Genomic DNA, 14,645 nt, shown 5'->3' with positions numbered 1-14,645 from the left:
GGGAGAGCAGACCCCGACAGCATGGGGGAAGAGGGGCAAGGAAGCCACTCTGCTCTAGCAAGCCTGAGCAAGGCCCACATGGGCAAAGGCTCCTGAGCCAACGCTAGATCCCGCTCCAGCCACCGAAAGTCTGTGCCCTTGCTGCCTGGCATTCGCTGTGGGGCAGGCTTCCTGCCCACCTGGGGCTCATCAAAGCAGACGTTTATGTGGACAAGGTGTCCTTGCTTCTCCTTCCTGCCAGGGCCCACTTGCAGCCAGATGCCCCATGCTGGCAGGCCAGACTGCTTACCACAGACACTACCCGCATTCACCCTGCCCCAAGCTCATGCCACCAGCCAGCCCTAAACAGCTACCCTGCTTTACTCCCACAAAAGGGAATGCTTCCTTCTCTCCCCACAACCCAGCATAGGGCGTGGGAGCAGCAACAGGCTCAGAGCCAGGTATCCCACAGCCCTGCCAGGCTAGAGACAAAAGCCTTGAATCTCGGACGGGCAGATCCTGAGCCCCCACTGGGCTCATCTCACCAGGCTAAAGGCAGTGGCCAGCTGGAGGGTTGTGTGGTGTCAAAGAGGGGTTCAGAGCAGACAGCTGGCATGTGAGAGTCCTGCTCCCCCCACATGTGCACCCCGTGCCATCATGCTGGAGGCCAAGCACATGGAGCAGCAAACTCTCACTGTGCCGAGTGACGGTGGGTGGGCAGGGCTGTGACAAGCAGCAAGTCATCCCACACTTGCCCCATACATGCCCATGTAACATGGATGTTCCAGGCCAGTTAACCAGGAAGAGTTCCCTACCCCTGACGCGTGTGCAGTGCCCAGCCCAGTGGGGTGGGCCATGGATGGGGCACCCACGCATTGCCATTGTGGTGGTGGTCATCTACTTCCCTTAGGAGCAGCCCCTGCCCATCTCAGTCCCCACACTTCCCTCGGGACCTATCCTCATTCCTCCTCCCCCCCACCCCCCGCAGCCTGACAACACTGAGGCCCGCCCAGGGCAGGCACTGGGTGAAGGGGGTCAGAGGGGACAGAGACAGCAGGGCGCTGCTCCAAGCCCCAGACTGCTGTGCCCACCAGCTGAGTTCAGATGGGTGTCAGGGGGCTATGTCCCCACTGGACGAGCAGGCGGGGGTACAGCCAGAGGAACATAACACCAGCACCACCCCAATGCACTAGCCTGGATGCACCCCATTGCACTAAGTCTAGCCCCATCCCCAGGGGGCTGGAGGCCCCAACTGTCTGCCTAGCCCTGCTCTCTAGACCTGACACCGCTGCCTACCTTTGCTGGGAAGTAGGCCTGGAGAGAGCACGTCTGATCGCATTTCCCTGAAAGTGCCAGACCATTACATCCAGGTGCCCCTCATACCACTGAAAATCCCCAAGCATCTTATCCCCACCCCTCTGCAGACCAAGCCCATCACAGCCCAGGGGCACTGTCCTAGTACAGCAAGCAGCCCCCTGGACCTGCTTCGACCTGCTCCAATACAGCCCTCAGGCACTTGCCAGCAGAACGTAACAGCTCTTCAAGGGTTGATACAAAATCAATCCCAATTCAACAGCAGCATCTGAAAATGCTGCCCCCCACGGGGTCGGGGGGATGGGGCAAGGCTCCGGCCTCTGCACCACATGGTTCCCCTGGAAGCAGCAGGGCAGGCTCCATAAGTGCCCTCCCCCCACCCCCACGTCTCTCCCCTACCCCAGAGTGGGCAGTTGAGTCTCCACAGCCAACACAATGGGCAGACGTGCCACCAAACACCCACCAGAAACCAAGTGACTTGTTCTCTCCCTGGCAGAGCCAGCTCATGCTTCCAACCAGTCAATCTTCCGCAGCCTGGACCTGGCATGGAGCTAGGTCCCAGCCCTCCCCGGCCAAGGGGAAGGCCCCAGCTCATATTCCCTGCTCCCTGAGCCAGCCAGGGTTCCTGCCTGGGCCCACATGAGCACCAGTACCCCCTACAGGGGAACATTCCCCAGCCTGGATGTTCCCCCCCACTCCCGGCAAGGCCCCATGTCTCACTTCCTAACCCCCACCCCAGGGCAATTTGCTTAGCGAGGGTAACAGCAGGACAGGCTGGAAGAAGCTGCCCAGGGCAACTCTGCATGGCTTCCTGGGGCTGCCACAAAAGCCAGGGGAGGGGCCTTTGCTCAGCTGTCCCCTGGTTCAGCCTCCAGGTTCAGCCCCCCGCCATGCAATACACCACAGCAGCCTCTGCCCTCCCGCGCCAGGGCTGCAAAGCCAGCCGCAGAGACAGAACCAGACCAGCGGCTGGAAGCCAGCACCATTCAGATGAGGAATAAGGCTGACAGCGAGGGTGGTGAACAGCCGGAACCAGGCACCTCTAGCAGCAGGGGATTCTCTATCTCTCGCTGTCTCCCTGGGGGGGCAGGTTAGCCAGCCAAGTCACTGGGCTCAATACAGAGGTTACAGGGTGACATTTAATGGTCTGTGTTACACCAGGTCAGACTAGATGTGCTAATGATCCCTTCAGGCTGTACACTATGAATCATCTATCCACAATCCATCCACCACCACCCCTGCGTTGGCTCTGCCCAGCCCTCAGACACTGGGGCCCCTGCAGTCTGGGGCAGGAGCTCAGAGGGTGTAACCCCCTTCCCAGGGCTGGTACAGGCAATGCTCCAAGACACCCTGGCCTTCTAGACTGTACTCACGCCCCTTCGTTCCTGCCATCTCCCCTTGCCCACAGTAAGAATGGGCACAGTTCTTAGGGGACCCAGGCTGCCCCCGGGTGGCACCTGCCCCACAGCTCCTGGTCTTCGCTGGACTTCTGAGCTGCGTTCAGGTTCCTGGATCTCCCTCCAGACCAGACCCGCGAGTGCTTCTCTTCGGACTCCCGCGTTGGCGATTCTTAGGCTGAAAGAGTGATGGCTACAGTGCCACATAGGAGCCTTCACCCCATCTAGGGCATCCCGCCAGCACCAGCTCCAGACAGGCTGTAACTGCTTAGCACCCATTTGCTAGCTGGCCCCGAATCCCTGAGTCTGGAGCTGCTCTCTGCGCTGCAGGGGCGGCTGGTGAGCCCTCGCAGACACAGGCCTGGATCCGACAGCGGCACACGGGGCGGTATTTAGCAATGTTCTTTTATTTCCAGTTTAAGGTGAAAAGATGCCTTTAAATCTTCAATTAAATACTCCATAAAGAAAAAGCAAAAAAAAAAAAAAAAATATTTACAAATTCATGTGACCAGTAATTGAATCCTTGTTTTAATAATTACGCGTGCGGCTCGTTAACATCCGGCGCTCTATAAATACAGGGGATGCAGATGAAGCCACCGCTTGCTAGCTCGCACAATTGTGGCCTTAAACGTGTTGGGGGGGAGAGGGGAGGGGAGACAGGAGTTGCCGAGCTGGCCTTCTGGGAGGCTCATCCAGCGCAGAGGGGGCTGGAACCTCCACTCCCGCTCGGAACGGCCCCAGCAGCTCCCAAGCCAATCTCAGAGGTGTAAGATTGGGGGGAGGGGGCTGAAATGATTTTTTTGAAAATAAAAAACCATCCGGCGGGTTTGTGGTGCAGGCTGTGATCCGGGAACGGGGGAGCAGGAGAGCAAAGTCCTGTCCCCAAACCAAATTTAATAAGTTTATATATATATAATCTCTCTATATTTCAGCAATAAATGGGGGGAGGAGACGGCCCCCAACAGACACGAGTTTCTGGTGCTTTGCACCCTGCAGAGTTTGGCCCCGCTCACTGCGATCCATCCGGGTTTCTGCGCTGGGGCTGAGCAGAGCCCCACAGCGTGCCTGCCTCCTTCAGCATGAATTTATTATCATCAGACACAAACCAATACAGGCCTCGAAAACAAAACAAAAGGAAAGGAGGGAGTTCAGGAGGCAGGGTGGCTCCCCACGGCCTCTGCGCAAGAAGAGTCCGGGCCTCGGGGCGGGCCGGCGGGGCCCTGGCCCCGCTCCTTAGTTGTTGTCCGATTCGTCCTCAGCTTCCCGCAGCCAGGTGAAGAAGGCCGTCACTGACTTGAGGGCCACCCCCTTGCCCTGCTGCTCAGCTGGGTCCTTGCTCGACTCCCACTTGTAGAAGGCTTCCTCCTTGATGACGTCCTCGTCGTACAAGGCATCGAAGAACATTCGGAGCAGGTCTGTGGGGAGGGCGAGGGGGGGGGGGGGATCAGGGGGACATGGGAATAACCCCTGCTGGACACCCCCACCCCTCCCCAAGCAGATGGCACAGAAGCCATGTCCACCAATGGGTGTGGGCTGGGATCAAATGACTGCAGCCCTCCCAACACCTCCTTTTATCTCCCTGGACTCCCCAGCCCGCCATCCCCTGGCCCTCCCAGAACCAGCAGCCACCCCCCCCCCGGCTGGCTGGAGACACTCACTGGGCGGCTGATCCAGCTTCACCACAAGGGCCTGTAAGGCGTAGAGCGCCTGCAGCTCCTTCTGCTCCTCACTCACGTACTTCTGCAGCAGTTTGGCCCGGCTTTTGATCACCGCTGTGTCCACCCGGTAAGGGTTCTCAACTGCGGGGGGAGGGAAGCGAGCGAGTGAGGCAGGGGGCAGCCCCGGACCAGCTCCTCCCACCCTGCCCCAAGGGCCAAAACTCCTGCCCCACTCTCAGCAGATCCTGTGGCCCAGCCCCAGGGTGCAGCAGGTGAGAAACGCAGCACCGGGAAGGGTGGAGGAACGGGGTCCCCACTGCACTTGGCACCAGCCAGCTTCCCCCTCCCATCCCAGCTGTCAGGGCTCTGGCTAGTTCAGGCCACCCTCGTGGGCAGGTCTGGGCCCCAGCTGAGCCCCCAGAGGCGGGGCAGCCTCCTCCCTACTTACAGACAATGGCCGAATGGCACACGGACGTCATCAGGGCCCTGACGAAGATGCTGGACAAGACCTGCTGCTCGCTCAGGTTGGCCTAGTGGGGGAGGGGAAGAACACTTCAGAGGGGCAGCCAGGCACAGCACTGGAGGAGGGAGACCCACCCCCACCCCGGGCCTGGCCTCCCCAGGGAAGCTGTAGAGCAGCAGCAGTGATCCTGAGAGACAGCCAGCGCCCCTACCCTGCTCCCCCAGTGCCCCCTGCTAGGAGAGACTGGGATTGGAGTAGCCAGGTGCACCCCCAGCCAGCACTCCTGCCCCGCTCCCCCCTGGAGTACCTGGGGGCTCCCCCCACAGCCAGCACTCCTTCCCCGCTCCCCCCTGGAGTACCTGGGGGCTTCCCTCATAGTCAGAGCCCCTGTGCTGCTCCCCCCCCCCACAGTCAGCACTCCTTCCCCGCTCCCTCCTGGAACACCTGGGGGCTTCCCCCATAGCCAGCGCCCCTTGCTGGGGAGGCCCTAGGGGCAGCGCACTCACCTCGATCCAGTCGTATATTCTTTGGTTGTTAGAGTTCTCTTTCAGCAGCTTCTCCATCTGCTTGCACAGCTCCTCGGCAGTCAGCTCCTTGCGGCTGGGCGTGTCCGAGCTGTCCCCCATGGTATACTCCACTTTCTGGGGAAAGGAGAAGCCAGTGAGGGGAAGCCACGGCGCTGTGACAGAAGGGAGATGCGCCCCAAGAGATGGCACTGGGGGATCCTGCCTGCAGCGCTGCGCACCGGACTGCTCCCTGCTGGGTCCTCCAGCACCCAAAGCTCCAAAGCCAGCCAAGGCCTCTCCTGCCAGCCGCTCCCCTCCCCCAGGCCTGGAGAGGGTCCAGCCCCGCTCACCTGCTCTGTGACAAACTTGTTCACATCCTGGTCCTCGGGCAGGAACTCCTTCCAGCTCAGGCCGCCCTCTCTCCACAGCGTCCCTGCCTTCTTGTGGCTCTGCAAAGGGGGACAGGGTGGGGAGAGCTCTCCTGTCATCAGGCTTCCCAGGCAGGTCCAAATGACCCCTTTCCGAGGTGCAGGAGGGCAGAGTGAGCTATGCCCAGCTGGAAGAAGGGGCTGGCTGGGGTGGGGGCAAACACTCAGCTCCAGGAGGAAGTGTCTCCACATGGCCCAGATGAGGGCTCCACGGCGGGGTCAGAGCCGCAGGGCAAAGCTTGGAGCCTGCGTTCATTCACAGAACTGGAAGGGACCTCGAGAGGTCATCTAGTCCAATCTCCTGCACTAAAGGCAGGACTGAGTATTATCTAGCCATCCCTGACAGGTGTTTGTCTAACCTGCTCTTAAAAATATCCAATAATGCAGATTCCACAACCCGCCCTACGCAATTTATTCCAGTGCTTAACCACCTTGACAGTTAGGAAGTTTGTCCTAATGTCCAAGCTAAACCTCCCTTGCTGCAATTTAAGCCCATTGCTTCTTGTCCTAGCCTCAGAGGTTAAGAAGAATTTTTCTCCCTCCTCCTTGTAACAACCTTTTATGTCCTTGAAAACTGTTATGTCCCCTCTCAGTCTTCTCTTCTCCAGCCTAAACAAACCCAATGTTTTCAATCTTCCCTCACAGGCCATGTTTTCTGGACCCTCAATCATTTTTGTTGCTCTTCTCTAGACTTTCTCCAATTTGTCCACATTTTTCCTTTCCAGAACTGGACACAACACTCCAGTTGAGGCCTAATCAGCGCAGAGTAGAGTGGAAAAACGACTTCTTGTGTCTTGCTTACAACACTCCTGCTAATACATCCCAGAATGATGTTTGACGTTTTTGCAAAAGCGTTACACTGTTGACTCATATTTAGCTTGTGATCCACTATGACCCCAGATCCCTTTCTGCAGCTTCCTCCAACTCCTTTCATCTAGCGGTGCTTCCTCCAACTCAAACATCCCTTTGGCAGTGGGGTCGCAGGGAGCAGGGCTGAGCCAGATGGGAGGGATGAGGACTGCAGGGGGTCAGGGCCATGCCCCAGAGCCAGACAGGAGGGATGAGGACTGCAGGGGTTGGGGTGGGTGAGGGCCATGCTCCAGAACCAGACAGGAGAGGCGGGGTCTGGGGGCCTGGGCCACGGCTCAGGTGTTACATGCCGACACCAGCCCTCCATGCCACGGATGTGGCTCTCAGTCCCCACTAGCAGGCTGAGGCGAGCAGATGGGCACGGGGGCATCACTTACCATCCCCTTGCACAGCAACCCCAGGATCTCCAGCAGGAGAGTGCTGGCCTTGCCAATGGGCACCAGGGGTTTGGCAATCTCTCTGCAGGGCACAAAGACACAGGTCAGCTCCTCGTTATGCAGCCAGCCACGCACCTGGTTATGCTCCCCCCAGCAGGGCAGCCATGCAGGGAGCTGCTCACCTGAAGAGCTCCTCCATGGGGATGCCCCCCTCCCGCAGGATGGGGGTGATCAGCTCGGCCAGGTAGAGCCAGATGTGCGGGATGTCGATCTCCATGTCCTCTGCGATCTCCAGGATGTCGTGCACCCTGCAAGGGAAGCAGAGGAGGGCCGGGCGGGTCAGCGGGTAAGGGCAGCTTCCAGGAGGCCACAGCTCAGGGCTGGCAGCACGGGTGCTGTGTTTCCCTGCCAGCCCAGGGGCATCTGCAGAGTGAGCCAGAGGGGCAGAACGCAGGTTGGAGCAGGGGAGCGAATCCCACCCTTGCACAACGGACCGGCCAGGCCCCCAGCCCTGATTCAACAGCCCTAGGAGGGACGGGGCTCCAAGCCCCCTGACTAGACCCTTCCCTAGCAAGGTTACAGGGCGTGGGGGCCCCCTTACCCTTTGTAGTACTGCTCCTTGGTGAGGTTTCCAGCTTTCACCAGCTGGTACAGCAACAGCCCCATGTGCTCGCGGGCGATCATGCTCCTCTCCAGCGTGGACTCAATGCCGTTCCGCACAAAGACATAGAGCTGGGAGGGGCAGGCCAGCTCCTGCACACACTGCAGTGCCTCCTGCAGGGGGAGAGACGACTCAGCATGGCCCTTGTTCCCACCCCTCCACTTCTACCCCCACTGCAGCGCCTCCTGCAGGGGGGAGAGAGGGCTCAGCACTGCTCTGGTCCCACCCTCACACACACTGCAGCACCTGTTGTGGGGTAGACTGGCATGGCTCAGAATGGCCCTGTGCTTGCTCCTGGTCCCCAGCAAAGGGCTGGCAGCTCCCAGCCCTACCCCCCCAGCCGCCACCAGCCAGCCCAGACCCCTGCCCTGCCCCCATCCACCCCTATTGTTAAAGGAAAGATCATTATCATTGTAATTCTGCTGCCAGTTCCAGGGCTGCAGGCCTCACAGGGCCCTGAGCGCAGAGCCCAGCATGCAATGCTCCTCTCGAGGGGCTGCCCCTGCCTCCCAGTTCTCACCTTCATGTCGTTGATATGCAGGTACTCTTCAATGATGGCCTTGGATTTCTTCTCCAGCTCCTCCTCTGACAGCGCTGGCTTGGGAGGGGCCGCAGGGGGCACCGGCTCTCGCTTAACTGTGGGGAGGGAGAGATCCCATCAGCATGACTGGGCTGTGGGGGTGGATGCCCCAGCCCAGCACAGACAGCCAGGCCCTTGACAGGACTCGGGCGCAGGGCGTGTTAACATGGGACCGCGTCCCCCTCCCAGCACCATGCCAGCCCCACTCCTCACCTGGCTCCCTGCTCCTGTCCCGCTCCTCTGTCATGCTGGAAACCTTCCGGACGGCCTCCTGGGCTCCCTGCCTCTCGCGCTCCCGGCTCCTGTCCTCCATCTCCTTGCTGTAGCTCCGCTTGGTGATGGGGGGCCGGTTCCTGTCTGCCCGCTCCCCCCTGTCGGGGCGCTCCAAGCGGTCACCCCTCTCCAAGCGCTCGCGCTCAAACCGCTCCCCTCGCTCTCCGGCCTTCTCTGACCGATCCCGGCTGGAGCTGCTCCTGGGGGGCGAGGGAGAGTAGGTGAAGAACCCCCAGAACATTAGCACCCCCCCCGCCCCGCGACTCTCCGCTCTCCTAACTGCACATGCTGCTTCCCCACCCTCTTAAACCCAGGGCGAGACGGCTCTGGCCCCTGTCCCCTCCTGGGGTTTTAAAGCTTGTCTGGGTCCCTGTTGCATTTCTCCCTGTCCCCGTCCCCTTCTCTGCAGGTGTGAGAGCCTCCCCCCAGCAGCTCCTGCATCTCTAGCTCCTATGGGGTCTCAGCCAGAAGTGCCCCGGCTTTGCGGTCTGATTTTTGTGGCACTGCCTAGTTGGGACTTGGTATCCCACACGGGCCTGGGGGCTTCTCCCACCTGCCCCACCCATGGCTGAATGAGTAGCAGCTGCAGGGGCTGAGAGGAGCTCCTGTCTCCCAGAGGTGCAGCCGGGTCAGGGGATGTGTCAGCCAGCAGCGCCCCACTGGCTCTAGACCCCTCCAAAGCTTGGCTCCAGCATCATCACCCCACACGCCTGGGACTGCCAGGCACTCAGAAAAGCTCCCTCCCCTTGCTGTGTGCTAGGGACTCTGTCCCCGTCCATGCGCAGCCCCGTGCCTGGGAATAATCACCCAGAACGCACTCACCAGGCCCTGGTGGCCGCACGGCCAACTGATGGGACTCACCTCTGTACCACGCGCCGGGAATCCAGGCTCTCCGCGGGGGTCGACTGCTGCAGGGCTGAGAAGCGATTCAAGGTGCTAGTGGCTGGCCGGGTGGCATCAGAAGCTGGGAACAGAGAACAGACGAGTCAGAACCGGCTGCGGGCACAGCACACCCCCCCCCGGTCCACCTGAGACAGACCACCCAGGCGCCAGGCTCCCCCCCTGCCACAGAGCCGGCGAGCACTGCTCATGTACCTGAGTCAGCAGGCTTGGCACCAGATCCCCCGCTGCTGCCCTTCCCCCAGCTCAGACGCCCACCAGGTGCAAACAGCTGATTATTGGAGTCGATCGATCCAGGCTGCACAGAGAGAAACCGACACGGAGCTGGCTCGAGTCGTTCCTTGTCTAGCATTGTGCTCCGCCTCCCCGCCCCGGCAAAAGGAGCTGGCAGACGCTGGGGAGGGCCCGTGTCAGCATCCAGGACATCCATGGCTCAGAGCCCAGCAGGGAAAGGCCATGACAGACACACAACATCCACCCAGAGCTGGGCTCCCAGGGACCATGCTGCTTGCCCAGGAGCCCCTGCTGCCCACGGGCAGGCATCCATGCGCCCCGAATCAGGCTTGCCCTAGATCCTACAGCAAAGCCTCTGGATCTGGCACTGCTCTGGTCATTCCGCAGCAGCTTCACTTAGTGAGGTTGCTAGGAGGTGGAGTAGCCCAGCCAACGCAGCAGCTGTTCAATATTTGTTATCAGTGGCACTATGTGGGGAAGCGGCCTGGACCGAAGGGTAATAGGAGCTGGACTTTTCTGTTGAGATGATCCCCAGCAAAATCATTAATGTTGGCATGCACTGTGCCATCTTTAGGTTCCAGAGTTAACACCCAATTAGGCTGAATAGAGCCGTTCATCTCACAGCATCTATTCCGGCTGTCTGCAGACATCTGCATTGGTTACATGCATGCATGAACCATGCTTTTCAAAGCTTTACAACCATAAGGACTAGGACCACGTAAAGGAAAACAGATTGTAGCCCAGTTCTGTGGCTGCAGAGAGCTCCCTTCCCGCAGACACCACCAATGCCCTCCCCCAGCTCTACCCCCGCTCACCTTTGTGATCTTGGTTATCCGGCTGGTGTCAATAGGCCTGTTGCCCTTGCTGATGGGGACGGTGTTCCAGCCATCATCTGCAACCTGGCTCCCTCGCCCACCTGCACAGCACAGGGACAGACCAGGCTAAGGTCACCAGCCACCCCTAGCACCACAGAGAGAGATACAGACCCCCCCACATCACACTCGCAGGGCAGAGGCAGGGCCCGAGGAGCAGGCAGCCCCAGGCCCAGCTTCACAATTCTCCTGCCCACAGGAACACGAGACCCTGCCCGGCAGGTGCTCTGGATCTGCTGGGGCGAGGGCTATCAGCCTTCCCCAAGAGTCCCAGGTGGGCATGTGGAGAGGGGGAACCATTCAAACTGGTCTGTAATTGTCACAGGCCTGAGATCCTGGGAGCAGCAGGGTCGAGAGCCCCCAAATCCCAGCTCGGCATGGTTTGCCTGTCCCCCTGGCCAGGGCCGTGGGGACTCAGCAAGGTGCTCCACGAAGCTCACAGGCCTCTCACCTCCAGATGAGGAGCCAGGAGGCCCTCTCCTCTTGTCCTGTTTCGACATGAGCTGCTGCACTTTGATGTGCTCCCGATGCTCCTCCATCTCCGCCTCCTTGTGGATCTGGTCAATGGTTTTAGGGCCCTGGTCTCCTCGCCGTGGCACCCAGCTATTCTGCAAAGGGGGTGGAGGGAGCAGGGGTTACAGCAGCTGCGGGAGGAGGAAAGGATCCATCGGGCTGTCTACGCACTGCCTCACCCATCTGTGCAGGATTGGAATGGCCCGATGGGAGACGCTGACATGGGATTCTCCCGCACCCTTTGCCCTGCCAGGAGCTCACTCTGCACATCCATGGTCCACCCACATGCTGCCTCAGCTACCTGCCTTCGAATCCAGAGCCCGTTGCCATTGCAGCCAAGCACTGATTTCCCGGCCCCCTCTTGCAGTGGGGCAGCCTTCATGGACTCTCTCCAGCTCCACTCACCAGCCTAGGCAGCCTCTTGCTGTTTTCCCAGCCCAGTACCATGGGGTATGTCACCCACACATCTCTGGAGGAGTGGGGGCTAGATGGTCTGGCCTCAGGGAGGCCAGCCACTGCTGACCCGGGGGGGGGGGGGGGGAATCTGTGGGCTCTATCGCCACAGCGCCGCTCTGTGTCAGACCCCGCTGCACCCTCCTCTGCCTGGCTCTCGCGGTTTGCAGCAGCCTTTGATGCAGAGAGGTTCAGAATTGGGAGCCTCCCTGCAACAAACAGCTGCTGGAGGGATTCGACACAGCTGTCTACGTTCGCCACATGGGACCTCAGCAACAGGGGTCACTAGCTGCGAGCAGAGGTCACAGTACGGGCGTGGATCCCAAAGCCTTTGAGCTGAAGCCCGCCTGCCAGGAAGGGGGCGGATCATGCACCTTACCCGCCACTGTCATGTCTGTCTATCCAAGAGGCAAGGCTGGCCCCATGGATCCAGGTGTAGGGGATGGGTGTGGGGTTGACACCCATCTATCCTGAGGCTGAAGGAGAGATGTGTACTTTACCCAACCCAGCAGGGTCATGCTCCATCTATCCTGAGGACACGGGGGTGGAGCTGGAACCCATCTACCTGTGCGTACACCTCCCTTACCCGGGAGGGTCATGCCCGCCTATCCAGGGGCAAGGATGGCACCTTACCCGCCTGAGGTCAATCACATCCTGCAGCATGAAGCGAATTCGAGATGACGTTTTCTTCTCCTTAATGATCTTATCCATCTGGTTGAAATACTGATCCATTCTGGGCTGCACGAGGGGAGACAGCGTTACCCCAGTCACCACCATGCCCTCCCACACCTGGCATTGCAGCGTGCCAGGGGCCCAATCGCCTGGGGGCATCACTGACCCCTCCTGGGGAGCAGCAATGGAAGGAGGGAAAAGCGGATGGGAAGGAGGGAGCCATTCAGGCTGGGTAGGCCCCACTGCTCCTCCTCCCAGCCCCCCCCCCCGACACTCTCCAGACCCCCCCCACAAGCAGCATCAGCACCCCTCTCTGCAATGGGGTGCCGGGGCTAGCATGGCACTGAAGGGCAACTCCTGGTGCCCTACAGTCCTAGGCTATTGAGCAAAGTGGAGCAGCCCTGTAGGGACAGCTGCTGCCACGTGCCCTGCCTTCAGGTGCTCCCTGGCTCTCCAGGGTGCCCGACTTTACAGGCCCGGGGCAGGGAAGCTGCAGGGAGAGGGCAGCAGCTACCTTGGCTTTCTCGAAGTCCAGGTCCTTGCCAATGGTGGTGAGCAGACGGCACAGACACTCGAGCGACTCCTCATCGTGGTTCTTGAGCAGCTTGACCACGCAGTCGTGCATGATGGCCTCCGTCAGCATCTTCAGCTTGAAGAGCTCCCCAATGAACTTGATGTTCCCTAGAGAGCGCCTCCTGGCCTTGTCCCGAGCATCGTCCAGCTCCTCCTTCAGGCGAGCCTTCTCCTCCGGCTGTGGGGAGGGGAGGGGAGTGGGGTTTACCCAGGAGAGCCGCATCCCACTGCTCCTGATCACACCTCACAATGGGGCGCAGTGCCCACGCCTCGCCCCCCTGCCCTCTGGGAACAGCCCCACTCACGGCAGCAGCATCATCCATCTCCTTCTGCTTCTTCTCAAAGATCTCGTCGTCGTCCTTGTCCTTCTCAAACTCCTTCTGGCAGCGGTTCAGCAGCAGCTTGCGGAAGTTCACGGTCACCGCCGGCTTGTCAGTCGTGGGGACTTTCAACTGCAGGGAGGGACGGGACCAGAGGTGAGGTGGGGTAATACCCGCCAGGCTGGACAACCAGCTGTGTACCCTCATCCCCCGCAGTCAGTCCTGCTCCAGCCCAACACAGGGACAGCTGCCAGCTCCACCCCACGCAAGGTGTGGTGTTCTGAGCCATTAAAGCTGGGAGCTAGGACTCATGGCTTCCATCCATCTCCAGCTCTGCCACCTCATATAAATCCCTCTGTTGTCCCCCAGTGCCTCAGTTTTCCCACCTGTAAGATGGGGTCCTGGCTCCACAACGTCTCTAAGAGGCTCTGATTTCTGTGGCAGGAAGGTGCCAGGACACACAGAGCTCGGAGGAGCTGAGCTCTCAGGGACTCACCCCCATAAGGCAACGGCACATGTTGGCATAGGCAACGGAGAAGTTCGGCTCGGAGATGGCCTTCTCGAAGATGAGGTCAATGACGCCCTTGAGCCGCTCCTCAGTGTCGATGGACAGCTCCGTGACCTGCTTCATCAGCTGCTGGAACATCTGAGGCGTCAGCTTGTTCAGGATGCTGCGCACACGCCGGAACAGGTCCTGCAGGGACACCCCAGACACCATCAGCGAGAGCCGGCCTATCGCCCCAAGCCCCTTCGCTCCTCATAGCTCCTCCCTACCTACCTGCGTCTTGATGTTGTCAGGATCCTCCTCCTCAGCAGCCCGCTTGCTGCTGGGCTTCCAGGCCTTCTCAGCCTTGTTGAGCTTGATGTCCTCGTTCAGTGAGACCGTGGCAATGATTTTCCGGGGCTCTTTCCTCTGGCTCTGCTGCGAGCGGCGCGGGCCCAACCCTGCAGGCTGAGGAAGAGGAGACATCAGCACTTCCCTTCTCATCTCCCCACACACCACTGTCAGGCAGACCTGGGGCCTTGCACCACATGCAACGGTATCCAGTCTGTATCCAGCCCCGGCGCTGGGGAGCCCCCACTGTAAGAACAAGCCAGATGGGCCAACGGCACCAGCATAGGCTCCTGGGCCTGCTCAGATCCTCGGTTCCATCACGGAGCATCAGTGGCCCAGACACGATGGCACAAACAGGAGATCATCACGCAGGCGAGCAGGAAGGAGGCTGAGGCTGGTGACCCTTTGAAGCACTTACCGGTCCCCGGTTGCCCATGGATGGACGGCCCAGGTTGGCAAAGGAAGGGGTGAAGTCAGGGCCGCAGTTCATCCCGCTCAGGCGAATGGGGTCCAGCGGTCGCATCGGCGTTTTATTCACCTGCAAGTGAGAAAGGGGGAGAGGCATGAAAACCACTAAGGATTCCCAACCTGCTGGGCTGAACGCAGAGCCAGACCCCACTGGCAAGCTACATCCTCAGGGTGCCCAGGGGAGAAGGGTCACTGCAGCAGAGCGGGAAATGCCAGGAAGGGAGCAGGGCACCCAGAAGGCGCAGGCCAGACAGCTCTACCAGGGCCCAGTGGGAGCCCAGCAAGGGAAATGGCTGGAT

General features: G+C 60.2%; 1 protein-coding gene and 1 non-coding gene across 31 annotated transcripts in view; both read right to left on the bottom strand.

Moving 5' to 3' along the window:
* Positions 1–3,195: 3,195 nt before the first annotated feature.
* The window catches only part of EIF4G1 (eukaryotic translation initiation factor 4 gamma 1), a 44,207-nt gene continuing 32,757 nt past the window's right edge, over positions 3,196–14,645 (bottom strand). For 29 of the 30 annotated variants that reach the window (XM_038415660.2, XM_038415665.2, XM_038415663.2 and 26 more), the window contains 20 exons: positions 14,297–14,416; positions 13,822–13,995; positions 13,540–13,737; positions 13,029–13,175; positions 12,665–12,901; positions 12,112–12,216; positions 10,964–11,120; positions 10,456–10,556; positions 9,602–9,704; positions 9,368–9,470; positions 8,447–8,706; positions 8,174–8,289; positions 7,594–7,766; positions 7,175–7,300; positions 6,993–7,074; positions 5,668–5,766; positions 5,318–5,452; positions 4,797–4,878; positions 4,349–4,489; positions 3,196–4,105 (listed from right to left, as the gene is read on the bottom strand). In XM_038415660.2, the coding sequence (XP_038271588.1) occupies positions 3,924–4,105; positions 4,349–4,489; positions 4,797–4,878; positions 5,318–5,452; positions 5,668–5,766; positions 6,993–7,074; positions 7,175–7,300; positions 7,594–7,766; positions 8,174–8,289; positions 8,447–8,706; positions 9,368–9,470; positions 9,602–9,704; positions 10,456–10,556; positions 10,964–11,120; positions 12,112–12,216; positions 12,665–12,901; positions 13,029–13,175; positions 13,540–13,737; positions 13,822–13,995; positions 14,297–14,416 (2,841 nt within the window). In that variant the 3' untranslated portion in view covers positions 3,196–3,923. Of the gene's footprint in view, positions 4,106–4,348; positions 4,490–4,796; positions 4,879–4,987; positions 5,119–5,255; positions 5,453–5,667; positions 5,767–6,992; positions 7,075–7,174; positions 7,301–7,593; positions 7,767–8,173; positions 8,290–8,446; positions 8,707–9,367; positions 9,471–9,601; positions 9,705–10,455; positions 10,557–10,963; positions 11,121–12,111; positions 12,217–12,664; positions 12,902–13,028; positions 13,176–13,539; positions 13,738–13,821; positions 13,996–14,296; positions 14,417–14,645 lie in introns of those variants that run through there. The other variant, XM_043492073.1, reaches the window with a different exon arrangement.
* On the bottom strand, positions 14,175–14,250 carry LOC119861987. Its single transcript, XR_005295102.1, has one exon. It is a non-coding gene; the product is annotated as a small nucleolar RNA SNORD66 (small nucleolar RNA).

The sequence above is a fragment of the Dermochelys coriacea genome, chromosome 9 (genome assembly GCF_009764565.3).
Source record: "Dermochelys coriacea isolate rDerCor1 chromosome 9, rDerCor1.pri.v4, whole genome shotgun sequence".
Taxonomy (NCBI): domain Eukaryota; kingdom Metazoa; phylum Chordata; order Testudines; family Dermochelyidae; genus Dermochelys; species Dermochelys coriacea.
Note: the sequence above shows the minus strand (reverse complement) of the source record. Positions and strands in the feature narration are given on the sequence as shown.